The 15443-nt window shown below is 46.9% G+C and overlaps 1 protein-coding gene across 1 annotated transcript in view; it reads right to left on the bottom strand.

The window, feature by feature from the left end:
- The window catches only part of LOC113406807 (neurobeachin-like), a 942582-nt gene that overhangs the window by 783705 nt on the left and 143434 nt on the right, over nt 1-15443 (bottom strand). Inside the window, exon 6 of the mRNA XM_029911985.1 lies at nt 724-850. Within this exon, the coding sequence (XP_029767845.1) occupies nt 724-850 (127 nt within the window). The remainder of the gene's footprint in view (nt 1-723; nt 851-15443) is intronic.

The following is a 15443-nucleotide window of genomic DNA, read 5'->3' as shown; positions in this document are numbered from 1 at the left end:
ACATCCCTATGTGTTGCATAGTATTAATTTAATTTCCAGGAACCTTAGAAATGCATACATCAGCCACTGCGTTTCATTTCATTACTCAACATTCCATTTCAAAATTGGGTGAGGCAACTGTCAGTATGGTTAGCTGGATATTTTACTTCAGCTCTCATCAATGTACAGTTTAATAATAGATTCTTTGAAAACGAAGGGCCAAATATTTAGAAGAATGTTGAAGCTTACTGAACAGAAACATATATAGCTTTTAAAAACAAAACTAAAGCAGTTCATCAGGATTATAAAAATACCCTGACAATCCTTCTCTGTCTGAAATTCTAATTGTTTCAACAGTATTTAAGCACTCGGGCAGGGACTGTCTTTTCATTCTGTGTTTGTACAGCACCTAGCACAATGGAGTCCTGGTCCATGATTAGGATGCCTAGGCGCCATGGCAAATAAAATAAACAAAAACAAAAACAAAAATAAAAAGAGTTAGCCCTACATATGGGTATGTATTTCTTCATAAACCATTACTATATACCTCTCATGGTTTCTTTTGCTGATGCCCTGTTCTAACTCTGACATATAATTCATGTGACAGAGTCTCATAGAAACTAGTTATAAATAAGAAGTGAGAAATGATCACTTTTACTGTGACAGAAGGGAGTCTATTTCTTCACAGAGGTACTTGATCACACTTTCATAATCATTCTTCATTGTGAACACTATTTTGCTTACCTTGCGTGGCTGAAAATCATACTTCACACAATGCTGAAAACCTTTTCCTTTTGATTTCAACGACGTAACTATTAAGCAGTTGCCAACGAAATGAGCAGAGTACCCAACTCCTTTGCTAGTGCGAAAACTGAAAAGAAAGAATAAATAAGGACAAAATAGTATAAAACTCTCTGGGACAAAGGGAATTTTGGGCACAACCCCCATTAAATCTTTACAAGCAATATAACTTTTGAAGCACAAAGCAAAATATTTTCCTTTCTTTTAGCTAATTATTAGCTGATGTATCAGGGAAAATAGATTAAATACATCTACACACATTAATATAGGTATTTAGGCAATATTAAATCTCTGTCTCAAAAACAGCAGTTATTCTCATAAAACTGCTGGGAGGTAGAAAATATCATCTTCACTTTACAAAGAGAGAAATGTCGCACAAAGACATTAAGGGCCAGATTTTTTTCAAGAATTTAGGTACCTAAAAATGCAGATAGATGCCTACAGGTAATTTCAAAAGAACCTAGGCAGCTAACTTCCATTTTGGGAGTCAGGCACCTTAGTGCTTTGAAAATCCCATTAGGTGCCTACATTCCTCTAAAAATATGTCCATAAGTAACCACTAGGAACTGAACCCAAATATCCTGAGTCACTGTTCAATGCCACAATCACAAGATCATTCTTCCTTTATGTTACATAATATGTAACATATCATATATGTAGGTCAACAATTAGGTGCCTAAAATTAGGTTCCTAATCCATATTCAGACACCTAAACAGAAGGGACCTGATTTTCAAAAGTGATGAGCATCTACTAACCCCTCAATGCGCTATGTCCTGTGACATTATCTCCTCCCAATTCTGATTTCTCTGACTCCCTGTATCATCCTGTCCCCTACACATCTCATCTAATTTCTTTTCCCCTTTGCTTTCTAAAATGACTGAATTATCCTATCCTAAAAAAGCCTCTTTTACCCCCATCTGCCACTCCATCTACCATCCCTTTTCCTCCTCCCCTTTAAATCCAGGTGCTTTGACAATGGTGTTTTTTCCTTTGCCTTGACTTCTCCTCCCCCCGGTACAATCCTCTTAAGACTTACCATAAGAATACAAATGACAGTGCTTTTTAGTCATTTCTATCTTCATCTTACATTCATCCCTGTGCTTTCAATTGCCATTTGCTCCCTCTTTGGGCTTTCTCGTTTTTAATATTCAGCTTACTGTTCTACTTTCCACAACTTCGTCAGGAGCTCTTCCGTCTTCTGCCCTTGCCCGCTTTTCATCAGTGTCCCAATGGATTTTGTCCTTGGTCCTCTCTTCTCCTTCTACAGCTTATTCCTTGGGAATCTCAACTGCTCAGTCCCACATATGCAATTCTGTCAACTACCAACTAAAGTTTTAACTCAGTGAAAACCTCTATTTCCTCTCATCCAAACTCTCTTCTGTCTCTATCATTATCAACAGCTCAATTATCCTGTCACTCATCAAGGCTCACAAGCTACGTGCCATATTCCAAGACAAAAAACTATGTTAAAATGCACTTAAGGTTGAGACTACATATCAGTAACTTAAAAGGGAAAATACATTACGGGGATTAATTATCCCAAATGCAAGCATTAAAACCCAAAGAAAAGAAATCCAAACATATTAAGGTATGGAAATACACAGTTCAGGCAACCAAACAAACTTCACTCTTCCTGATAGCAATGCCATGACAGCAATACAATTATGAAAACACATTAGTTTTTGTGGTCCCAGATTGCATTAAACTGATTTTTAAAAGACATTTTTCATATATTTTAACCCCATCATGGTGTTCACTACAGGACAGAGTCAAAGTTGTTTGGTTGCCTTTTACTGTGCACAAATATGTCCAGTCTTCCTCATAGGGCTGACTCATTACAACTAATACAATTGTTGCATACAAGATAGTTCCTGACCTGACCCTAACTGTATTATAACAATTAGATAGTTAATAAATTATCTTAATTACAACCTACTTTAATCAAATATAGCCTAAGCACAAAATTTCAATTAACTTTAACTCTGTGGAAAGTTTGAAGAGCCTATGTTAGTCTGTTAAGAAAATCTGGGATGACAAAAAGACACGCAGATTCTAAATTTCTTAAAGGATGCAGTTTTTAATTAGTTTTTAACAAACTAATTAACAGCTTTGCTTTTCAATTCTTAGAAAATTCATTCTGTACTCAGAGTAAGTGTTGTAAGTTTAGGGAGGATATGCTACATTTTCCATGCATAATAAAGATAATGAATCCCTGCTTTAAGCGCAAAAGATCACTCAACCTTTACTACAGAGTCACAACCAGCCCCTACACAATTACAATTCATTCTCTCTCCCTTATATATTCATAGATTATTTAGGCCAGAAGAGACAATTGTGATCATCTGATTTTAGTCTGATCCCCTGCATAACAAAGGGTATATGATTTCCCTGTAATAATTTCTGCTTCATGTCCAGTAGCTGTGCTTGCAGTAAAGCAGCTCTTTTAGAAAAACATCCTGTCTTGATTTAAAAATGTCCAGTGATAGTGAATTTACCACAACCTGTAGTAAGTTGTTCCAATGATTAGTTCTCCCCACTGTTAAAATGTGGACCTTATTTCTAGTCTGAATTTGTTCAGCTTCAAATTTTTACTGGTAGACTGGTTGGCTGCTTTAAGCCTAATGCATTTTTTATAAAGGACAGGACTGTGTGTTGTTCTGAGTTTCCTCCACTGAGCTGGCAAGTTCAGATTCTGATAGGATGATCTCTTCCACATAGAATATGCTTGAGTATGCTCAGTTTTGGCATTCAAATTTTTGTGAGATTGCACTCCCCACTAGTTCATACATATGGGGTCTTTGCCTAGGCAGCAGGAAGAAAGGAATCTTAGCTCCATTAAGGGCCCTCCCCTTGAGTTGGGAGGGGGGAAGCATCACCTGAGCTGGTGGAACTGCCCAGAGGGGCTCAGATAAGCCATTGGCCCCTGGACACTTTTCTAGGGAAGGTATATATGCCCGGTCCTCTCCTGTAGTATACTGTGGTACTGTCTCTTGAAAATTAATCATGCATAATTACTGGAGGGCCTCCCCACATAAGGGGTCTCTCACATGATGCAAGCACACAGAGGTCTGCAATGCATCCTCAGAGTCTATAGGAGCCATCTTGGTAACTATCTATTAAAGAGGATTGTGGTTTAAAAAGACAGTTACCTTTTCCGTAACCGGTGTTCTCTGAGATGTGTTGCTCATGTCCACTCCATGTTAGGTGTGTGCGCTCGCCACATGTACTGGTGCTGTAAGTTTTTCCCTTAGCAGTATCCATAGGGGACCAGCTCTGGCGCCCTCTGGAGTGGCACCCACATGGCACGATATAAGGGGCGCCGCCAGCTCCCCCACCCTCAGTTCCTTCTTGCCAGAAACTCCAACAGTGGGGAAGGAAGGCGGGTTGTGGAACGAACATCTCAAAGAACAGCGGTTACAGAAAAGGTAACTGTTTTCTTGTTTGAGTGCTTGCTCATATCCATTCCATATTAGGTGACTCCAAAGCAAGACCCCTGGAGATGGGTAGGAGTTCACCGACGTGTAGATTGCAACACAGCTCTGCAGAACCCAGTGTCACCCCGGCCTGCTAAGTGATGGCGTAATGAACAGTAAACGTGTGGACGGAGGATCACGTCGCAGCTCTATAGATGTCCAGGATAGGGATGTGCACCAGGAAGGCTGTCGAAGACGCCTGCACTCTCGTCGAGTGGGCTCTAACGATCGGCGGCAGCGGAATCCCTGCCAGGTCATAGCAGGTCCTTATGCATGAGGTAATCCAATTCAAAATCCTCTGCGAGGACACCGGGTGACCCTTCATCCTATCCGCTGTACAGATGAAAAGTTGAGTCGATTTATGGAAAGTCTTGGTACATTCTAAGTAAAAAGCCAAAGCCCTCCGGACATCCAGGGCATGAAGACGCCTCTCTTTAATGTGTGCTTTGGGACAGAACCCCGGGAGCAAGATGTCCTGGTTCATATGGAAGGCGGAGACCACGTTTGCTAGGAAGGCCGGGTGGGGCTGCAACTGAACCTTATCTTTGTAGAAGACCGTGTACGGCAGTTCTGAGATCAAGCCTTTAATTTCCAAGACCGGTCTCACCGATGTCACCGCCACCAGGATTGAGACCTTCCATGACAAATGGGAAAGGGAGCAGGAACCCAGCTGTTCAAAGGATGAGCCAGTGAGCCTAGGAAGGGCCGAGTTAAGATCCCACTGCAGGACAGGAGCCCGCACCTGTGGGAAGAGTCTCTCCAGCCCTCTCAAGAATCTGACCGTCATGTCATGGGAGAAGACTGTCTGTCCTTGGATCGGCGGGTGAAAAGCGGAGATCGCCGCAAGATGCACTCTAATGGAAGAGTGTGCCAGGCCCTGGTTCCTCAAATGGAGCAGGTAGCCCAGGACAGCCTGTATGGAGGAATGGGGGAGAGACACCCCGTTTGGATGCCCAGCAGGAAAACCTCGTCCACTTGGCCAGGTAAGTCAGTCTAATTGAGGCCTTCCTACTTTCCAGGAGGACCTATTGGACTCCTTCCGAACAGGTCCACTCCTCCGGGTTCAGCCACGCAGCATCTATGCCGAGAGGTGGAGGAACCCGTGGTTGGGGTGTAAGAGCCGACCGTGGTCCTGTGACAGCAGGTCTGGTCGGCTAGGCAAGGGACCAGGGAGGTGCCGCTGACAGGCTCATGAGCATGTCGAACCAATGATGGCGAGGCCACGCTGGGGCAATCATGGTAACCTGTGCCTCATCTCTCTTGATCTTTGCCAGGGCACTGCTGATGAGTGGAATCGGAGGAAACGTGACAGGAGGAAGGCATTGGAGAGCGAGTCCTTGCTCAGACCCTGTCAAGAACAAAACCGGTGGCATTCCCTGTTCTGTCTGGTAGCGAACATGTCTACTTGGGGAGTTCCCCACCTTTGGAAGATCATGCAGGCTACCTCTGGATGGAGCAACCACTCGTTGTGAGAGGAGAAGTCCCTGCTGAGCTGGTCTGCCAGCATATTCCTGATGCTGGGAAGGTGACAAGCTTCCAGGTGGATTTCATGGCTGATGCAGAAATCCCACAGGTGGAGTGCCTCCTGACAGACAGCCGAAGAGCATGCTCCCTCTTAGCTGTTGATGTAGAACATCGAGGCTGTGTTGTCCGTCAGGACTTGTACCACCTTGCCCGACAGGTGGGGCAAGAAGACTCCGCACGCCAGCTGGACTGCTCAGAGTTCTTTGACATTTATGTGTAACCATGCCTCCTCCGGGGAGGTTGCTGAGATGTGCCCCCCCAGCCGAGGTCCAAGGCATCTGACACCAACTCGATGGAGTGAGGAGGGCTGTCGAACGGAACTCCTTCCAGGACTGTCCTGTGGTCAGTCCACCATCTCAGCGAAGTAAGTATCGCCTGGGGAATGGTAACGATCTTCTCCAGGGGGTCTCGGGACTGGCAATAGACTGATGCCAGCCATTGTTGCAGGGGCCACATCCAGAGCCTGGCATGGCAGAACATGTAAGTGTACGCTACCAAGTGGCCCAACAGGTGCAGACAGACCCTGGCTGTAGTCAGAGGGAACGCAGAGACTTCCGCGATGAGGTTCGCCAACATGTGGAACCTTTCCAGCGGCAGGAACACTCTGGCACAGGCAGAGTCAAGAATCGCTCCAATGATCTCTATCCTCTGCACTGGCACTAACGTCGACTTTTTGTTGTTCACCAGTAGGCCCAGGGAGCGGCATGTGGCTAGAAGCACCACAACGTTCGTTTGGACTTGAGACCTGGAGCCATCCTTGATGAGCCAGTCGTCGAGGTACGGGTAGATCTGGATACCCCGAAACCTGAGGTAAGCCGCTACCACCAACATGCACTTGGTAAACACCCTTGGTGCTGTTGCCAGGCCGAATGGAAGGACCATAAACTGGTAGTGGTGGGGCCCCACCATAAACTGGAGGAAGCGTCTGTGTCCTTGAAAGATTGGTATGTGGAAGTATGCGTCCTTCAAGTCGAGGGTGGCATACCAGTCTCCCGGATCCAGGGAGGAGAAAATAGAAGCCAGAGACACCATGCGGAACTTTACCCTCTGTAGGTACTTGTTGAGATCTCGCAGGTCCAGGATGGTCCCCAGACCACCCTTGGCCTTTGGGATTAAAAAGTACCAGGAATAGAACCCCTTGTTCCTGTATTTGAGAGGAACTTCTTCCACCACACCCAGCTTTAGTAACCCCTTTACCTCCTGCGCGAGGAGACTCTCGTGAGGGGGTCCCTGAAGAGGGACGGGGAAAGCAGGTGGGCAGGGGAGGTAGAAAGGAACTGGAGGGTATGACCTCATTCCACTGTGGTAAGGACCCAGTGGTCTGAAGTTATAGCAGTCCACACCGGGTGGAAAGGGGAAAGATGGTCGGAGAACTCTGGGAAAGATGGATCCGAGGAATAGTCTGGTAGGTCGCCTTTGGGCACACCCTCAAAATGACCGTAACCCTTGGCTCATTTATGGGGCTGGTCCTGCCGAGGCTGGCTCCCCTGGCCCTCAGACTGCTGCAGTTTGAACAGCTTAAATGCTGAGACTGGGATGTAGAGACCAGGGTTTTCAGGGTGGTGCAGGAGTCCTTAAGGCCATGCAACTTGCTGTCTGTTTGCTCCAAAATAGGGCCCCACCATCGAAGGGCAAGTCCTGCAATGACTGCTGGGCCTCGGTGGACAAGCCAGAGAGGAGCAACCAAGAGACTTGCCTCATGGAGATAGCAGAAGCCATTGTGCGGGCGGCAGCATCTGATGCCGCCTGGAGGGCCATCTGGGCCACAGTCGTGCCCTCATCGAGGATCACTCAGAACTCCTTCTTGGAAGCCTCAGGGAGCAACCCTTCGAACGTGGCCATGGCTTGCCACATATTAAAGTCAGATCGGCCAAGGAGGGCTTGGTGGTTGGCCACTCTCAGCTAAAGGCTGGAAAACTAATAAACCTTATGTCCAAAGAGATCCAGCCTCCTTGAGTCTTTATTTTTGGGGATGGTCCTGGGTTGTCCTTGCCTCTCCCTGTGGTTAACCACCTCAACCACAAGGGAAATAGAGGCTGGTTAGGAGTATAAGTACTCATGCCCTTTGGTTGGCACGAAGTACTTGCATTCGGCCCTTTTAGAAATAGGGGCCAGGGAAGATGGGGGTCTGCCACAGGGCATCAGTGATTTTGGAAACCCTTTTGTGAAGAGGGAGAGCCACCCTGGCAGGAGCTGAGGACGTCAAACAGAGTCCTAGGGCTCTTCCATTCATCTGACCTGATGCCCCAGGTTAGAAGTGACCCTCTTCAATAGTTCCTGGTGCACTTTGGTGTCATCCTGAGGAACTGGGTGAGGGGGGCCCATGATAACCTCATCTGGAGACAACGAGGACGATGCCAGTGCCGTGGGAACCTCCAGCAGCTTGCTCCTCTGGGTCCTCCTGGACCTGTGGGGACTTATCTCCCGAAGCCTCGAGCACAAGAAGGGGACGGGATACCAAGGCCACTGGCCTCTCCAAGGTGGCTCTTATCCAGTTGGTGCCGGTTGCTGCATCCCGAAGCTGAGCTGTCCAAGCGAGACTGATTTGGTTGGACTCTCGGGGACAGACGGTGTTAGGCGGATATGCAGCGGATACCCAGCGATCCACACCTCATGCTACTTGACCGATACCGGGACATCGAACGGGACTGGGAGCTACTATGTGCCGGTTGCCGGGAGGATCGTCCTGAGTAGGGTGACCTCCTTCTTGGAGACAGGTGAGGACGGCCTGGCAGGCGAGGACGGCCCTTGGAGAAGGTCGGGGCCAGTCCCGGAGTTCTTGCTGGGTGGCACGTGCCTCAGAGGGTCTGCGCCAATCTACCAGCAAGGTACGCCACGAGTCCCTCTATCGGTGTCCCCAGTGTGGGGACCAAAGAGGGCGCTGCTGAGCCTGCCTCTCCAGTCCTGAGGCGTGACGACTTTGGGCAGGCGAATGCTGGTGGGACGTCCCTCTCAATGGGGATCGGTACAGCTGAGGTGGGGACACACGCATAGGTCCCAAGGTGGGTTTTCCCCAAGACGGGTATTGCGGGAGCTAGTGTGGATGGCATCAGGATCTCTTGAGATGCTCGAAGAGCTTCGGGCATTGACGGCACCTGAAGCTGGCTAGGGCCTGCACCGCTATCTGTGGTTGCAGGCGAAGCATGGGATGGGCTGCACCACTGAACTTGAGGTGGAGCCCAAGTTCCCAATGGGGGTGTTGAGCTGCCCAGCATGGGTCGTGGCTCACCCCTAGCCTTCTCCTTTCCCTTATGGGAGGTAGGAGATCTTCCCCTCCCAGTCTTTTTCAGCTTCTTCACCGGAGCCATGGAGGGGGACTGATATCAGCTCATGGTTGGCGCTGGTGGAGCACTGCACACAGAGGCGGCGGTTCTCGGTGCAGAGTCGGACCGCTGCTCCAGTGCTGGAGTGAGTGCTGACTCCATCAGGAGCGCTTTCAGACGGATTTTGTGCTCTTTCTTCATCCTAGATTTGAAGGACTTGCCGATATGCATTTGTCACTTATGTGTCCTTCGCCCAAGCAGCACCTTAGGCAGCTGATAAGTGGATCACTGATCGGCATAGGCCGTTTGCAACGATCACAGGGCTTAAAGCCTGGGGACCGGGGCATGCCCCATCCCCTGGCTGAGTCCTGTTCAGGACTGATGAAGAGTTGAGAACTACTACTAAGGATAACTAAGAACTACTAACTATATACAAATATATTACAGGCTTTCAAAGTTTGCAAGAACTGAGAATGAAACAACACTAGCCGAAGCAGCAGAAGTTCCAGCACCGTCACTGGCGGCAAGAAGGAACTGAGGGTGGGGGGACCTGGCAGCGCCCATTATGCTGCACCATGCAGGTGGCACTCCACAGGGCACCAGAGCCGGTCCCCTATGGATACTGCTAAGGGAAAAACTTCTGGCACCGGTGCATGTGGCAAGCATACACACATCTAATATGGAATGGACATGAGCAAGCACTCTAAGAACTTTATATTCCTAGTCTGATTTGGGGCTCCTGAAGTACAAAGGCTGCAGCATACTCACAAGGAAGATACTCTCAGCTGCCTGGTCGTGCTAGAAAACACAACATGGTGTCAGACATTCTGCAAGCAGTGGCTGCTTTTGTCAGGAGCACGGCGGATTAGTAAATTTTGTAAACTGCTACACACAGACAAGAAATGCAATCCACAGACCAGCAGGAGCCAAACAGAAGGTACAGAGTACTGAAATACAGAGAGTACACAAACATGAAACCAAAAATAAAGCAGTTAAACTAGAAAATAGTATTTAAAAAATCTGAACGTGGAGGGTTGCAAGCCACTCTGACCTTTATCTTTTAATTGGTCATCTTGCTGAAAATTGGAAGAGACAGGAACAACGCTACCACGTCTTTATGAAAGCTTCAGAAGCAAATTAAAAAAAAAAGAAGAGGACATAAGTAGCCATTTTACTGCACAGAGTGGGAGAAGAGGCTCTGAAAGTTTAACACACATTCTTACAGCAGCCAACTGAAAATGCTCCCACACTGGATGAGGTATTAACAATGCTTAGGAACTGTTGTAACTCTAAGAAACATATGATGTCTAAACAATACCAGTTCTGGTCTCACACACATCTAGGAAAACAGTAAATAGGTAAGTATGTCACAGAGCTGAGGCAAAAAACAAGAAATTGAGTCTCTGAAAATGACATGCTCCGAGATAAAACTGTGTTCAGTGTCACTGATAAAAGGACAAAAGTAAAGGTTGAAGCAGCTCATTTTGACTTGCAAAAAGAGAGATTTGCAGAGCCTCACAAACCACAAAGAAACAAAGAGAGATCATGTGTGGGTGGCATACTGACAAGCTGATGCAGGCTCTTGCACAAAAGAGTATTCAGAGCAGCATGGTCAAGGCCTAGCCACTTCATAGAGCAAAGCAGACACACCAAAGCTCACACAAAGAAACTGAGCACACTTTGTGGAAAGGTACACCTACCCAGAGTCTGCCCAGCTTTTGGAGTAACATGTCTCTAACATGGAAAATTAAATTACTATTCATCCATGTTATAGTAGCAAACTTACACAAAAGACAAAGCCACAAATCTCTGGCTGAAATAGAATGTGAGCAATCTCATCTGGTCGATACAAGTATCCACACTTCACAGAACCTTAGTATTCTACACTGTATGTGAAGAATGTACTTAAAGTTCAAGCTTAATACTGGGGCAGAAGCTAAGGCTTTACCAATTCACCTTTTCAAACAGATACCAGGTCTCATCCAGATAAAACTGTCTGATGTTGCACTTCTAGCATACGGCAGTTCCAGAATAGACTCTGAATAGGACACACTAACAGCAGCAACAGACAAGAACAAGCTCAGTCCTCAGTTCATCACCTCTAAGGCTACTTCTACATAGCAAGGGATATGAATCAATGTATAGTGCAAGCTCAATGAACTAGCACAAGTATAAATAGAGTAACCATGGCAGCGTGGGTAGTGGTGGCACAGATTAGTACTTACCCCGTAGAGGTTCAGGTGGGTTTGTACTCAGAATGGCTAAGCCGTGTCACCCCTGCCCATGCTACCATGGCTATGCTATGTTTATAATCGCACAAGGTCTCATTGAGTTAGCATGAGTATGTGTACAGGAGCTGGGAATCACATCCCTGGTATATAGTGCAGAAATAGCATCAGGCATCCACAACACCACTTGTAGGCAGAGAAGCTTACAGAGAGCCACACCTAATACATGGAATAGGTATGCTGCACACCAAGGCACCCAGCACTGAATTGACTGTGCAATATCCAGCAGTATTCACGAGAACAAGAGTTCTGTGGGAAGCATCCCATATATACAAACCCATCAGTCACCCGTCATACACAGCTGCAGAAATATACCTTTTGTAGTGACACACACTCAAAGATGCACTCAGGCAGTTAGAAAAGGAAAGGGTCATAGCCAAAGTGAACGTACCCACTCCATGGGTTATCGGCTTGGTGATAACTGAAGGAAAATAGCAAGTTTAGGATTTGTTTGCATCCCAGAGACCTGAATAAGGCTATACTGGGCCAGTATTATTCCATCCCCACACAAGCAGATGTTCAGTGCCAACAAGCTCGTAAAAGCATATTCACTACAGTAGGTAATAAAGATGGATATTGGGAAATTACATTAGCTAAAGAGTCATCTCAATGGTTCACCTTCAGTACACCGTGGCACAGATACAAGTTTCTCCATCTACCTTTTGGAATAAAAGGCAACTTGAGAAGTATTTCAACAAAAGAATAGTGATACATATGGAGCGATTTCAGGAGTCCATATAATAGCAGATGACATGATAATAGCAGCATCAACTCAGGCAGAACGTGATCAGATACTGAAGAAAGTGAAGGCAAGCGCCAGAGGGCTCACAGCACATTAAAGCAGCTGCGGGAAATACAGAAGAAATACTATGACCAGCCTTACTCCTGGCATGCTCGATAACATGATGGTGCTGGCTTCCCCAATAGTTAGGAATGTTGAGTAGTTACACTATACTGCACAAGCTGAGTTGATAGAATGATAAGTAGATAAAAAGATAGCCTATAGAGCTAAAGACTAAAAGAGCGCTCTAGACTTCTTCCTGACCAGGTATTTTATAGGAACCTGATGATATGTAATTCAGGCCCAACCTACTATACCCAAATCTTATTTCCATACCCTACGAAATTTATGGGTACCCTTATCCTATAGGTTAGTGGATATTTGGTACCTGAATTATTCAAGGGAGATGGGGTGTACCTCTCCAACAGGGGAGCAGATATATTTTTGAAGGAGGAAAGAAATTGTGAACTATCTGGGAACACAACTGGAGGGTGGAGGGAAGTCAGCCAAACTAATAGCTGGTGCCTCCTTGTGGCAGATGTCCACTGCCTGGAGCTAGAATTCAGGATGTGACAGAGTGTCTGCCGAGACTGATCAAGCCCTTGGACCACTACCCCTTCCTACTTCTCCATGTGGGCACCAATGATACTTCCAAGAATGATCTTGAGCTGGTCACTGCAGACTATGTGCCTCTGGAAGAAGGATGAAGGAGTTTGAGGCACAAGTCATGTTCTCATCCATCCTCCTTGTTGAAGGAAAAGGCCCAGAGCTCCAGTCTGAAACTGGAGAAAAGCCTGTTGAGAGTCTTTGGGTTAAGTTTAGAGGTGACAGCAACAAGGGTGATGTCGTGGTGTGCGTCTGCAATAGACCACAAAACCAGAAGGATGAGGTAGACAAGGCTTTCTTCGGACAATTAACAGATGTTTCCAGATCACATGCCCTGGTTCTCAGGGTGAGAGAGATCACTTGATCATTACCTGTTTGGTTCACTCCCTCGGGGGCACCTGGCATTGGCCACTGTGGGTAGACAGGATACTAGGCTGGATGGACCTTTGGTCTGACCTAGTACGGCCATTCTTATGATTTGATAGCAGCCTTCAACTACCTGAAGGGGGCTTCCAAAGAGGATGGAGCTAGGCAGTTCTCAGTGGTGGCAGATGACAGAACAAGGAGCAATGGTATCAAGTTGCAGTAAGGGAGATCTAGGTTAGATATTAGGAAAAACTATTTCACTAGGAGCGTCGTGAAGCACTGGAATGGGTTACCTAGGGAGGTGGTGGAATCTCCATCCTTAGATGTTTTTAAGGCCCAGCTTGACAAAGCCCTGGCTGGGATGATTTAGTTGGGTTGGTCCTGCTTTGAGCAGGGGGTTGGACTAGATGACCTCCCAAGGTCTCTTCGAACCCTAATCTTCTATTATTCTAAGTATTCATTCTACAGAGGCTCCGGTTCCCTTATAAATTGGAACTGGAAGTGGATTTAAGGGAAGGCATCCACTGCAGAATCTGAGGAATGGGGTTGGGGCTCCTAATGTCTAGTACAGCAAGACGACAACCCCACTTCCATAGTCTCTTAATCCAGCAATGATGACCTGTACTTTATGAGTTATTGCTGGATAGTTTCCAGATAAATTAATAAAGTTGCTGCCTGATTAACCACATTCCTTTTATGTTGTGTTTCTTCCTGTCTGTGAAGGACAATTACTTTCTTGTATGCCCATATGAAGAACCTGATGGGCTAATAAATGTAAAAAATTAAAGTTTTCTTTTTCATTCATGAGAAAATCCACTGGTTTTATTAATATCTTCAGTGAGAGATGACAGAAGAAACCGAGGACCACGCCGCCACCCTGCAGATATCCTGGGTAAGGACCTGGGCCGGGAATGCCGCTGAGGAGGTCTGCGCTCCTGTGGAATATGCCATTAGTGCAGGAGCCAGTACTTTTGCCAACTCATAGCATTCCTGGATACAGGACGTGATCCACAATGAAATCCTCTGTGACGAGACCGGGAGGCCTTTCATCCAGTCTGCGATTGCCACGAACAGCTGGTTCAGCTTACGGAATGGCTTTGTGTGTTCACTGTAAAAGGCCAACGCTCCAACGTCCAGGGAGTTTAGCCTTTGTTCTCGACTGTCTGCATGAGGCTTAGAGCAGAAGACCAGTAGAAAAATGTCATGGTTGGAGTGGAATTGGGACATAACCTTTGGGAGAAAAGCCGGGTGAGGCCTAAGTTGCACCTTGTCCTTATAGAAGATGGTATACGGAGGGCCAGAGGTTAAGGCTTTAAGTTCCAACACACTCCTTGCTGAAGTGATGGCGACTAGGAAGGTCACTTCCATGATAGGTAGAGCAGTGAACAAGTCGCCAGGGGTTCAAACGGGGGTCCCATTAGCCTGGAAAGGACTAGGTTGAGATCCCATGCTAGCATTGGTTGCTTAATATGCGGGTATAGCCTGTCCAGACCTTTCAGGAAACAACTGACCTTTGGGTTGGCAAAGACAGAATGGCCGGCTGCCAGGTGGACCTTGAGAGACGATACCAAGAGGCCCTGCTGTTTTAAGTGTAGTAGGTAGTCCAGGATAAGCGGTCTGGGTGCCTCCATCGGATGAGCAGGATCCTGAGAACACGAGATTAAAAACCTTTTCCACTTGGCCAGGTAGGTAGCCCTGGTGGAGGGTTTCCTGCTACCAAGTAGGACCTCCCGAACAGACTCCGAGCCCATGAGCTCCATTAGGTTTAGCCATGAAGCTTCCAAGTGGTGAGGTGAAGAGACTTGATGTCAGGATGATGAAGCCAACCACACTCTTGGGTGATCAGGTCCGGAACCAGGGGACTGCTCTGATAAACTCTATCCTCTGTGTTGGGGATAGGATTGATTTGTGCTCATTGAGTAGGAGACCCAACCTGTCGAAGGTGGACCCTATGAAGCTGACCTTTCATAGAATCATAGAATATCAGGGTTGGAAGGGACCTCAGGAGGTCATCTAGTCCAACCCCCTGCTCAAAGCAGGACCAACTAAATCATCCCAGCCAGGGCTTTGTCAAGCCGGGCCTTAAAAACCTCCAAGGAAGGAGACTCCACCACCAACCTAGGTAACGCATTCCAGTGCTTCACCACCCTCCTAGTGAAACAGTGTTTCCTAATATCCAACCTAGACCTCCCCCACTGCAACTTGAGACCATTGCTCCTTGTTCTGTCATCTGCCACCATTGAGAACAGCCGAGTTCCATCCTCTTTGGAACCCCCCTTCAGGTAGTTGAAGGCTGCTATCAAATCCCCCCTCATTCTTCTCTTCTGGAGACTAAACAATCCCAGTTCCCTCAGCGAGTCA

The sequence above is a fragment of the Terrapene carolina genome, unplaced genomic scaffold (genome assembly GCF_002925995.2).
Source record: "Terrapene carolina triunguis isolate 2854851 unplaced genomic scaffold, T_m_triunguis-2.0 Scaffold141, whole genome shotgun sequence".
NCBI lineage: Eukaryota > Metazoa > Chordata > Testudines > Emydidae > Terrapene > Terrapene triunguis.
The sequence above is the reverse complement of the archived record's forward strand: the minus strand, read 5'-3'. Positions and strand labels throughout refer to the sequence as shown.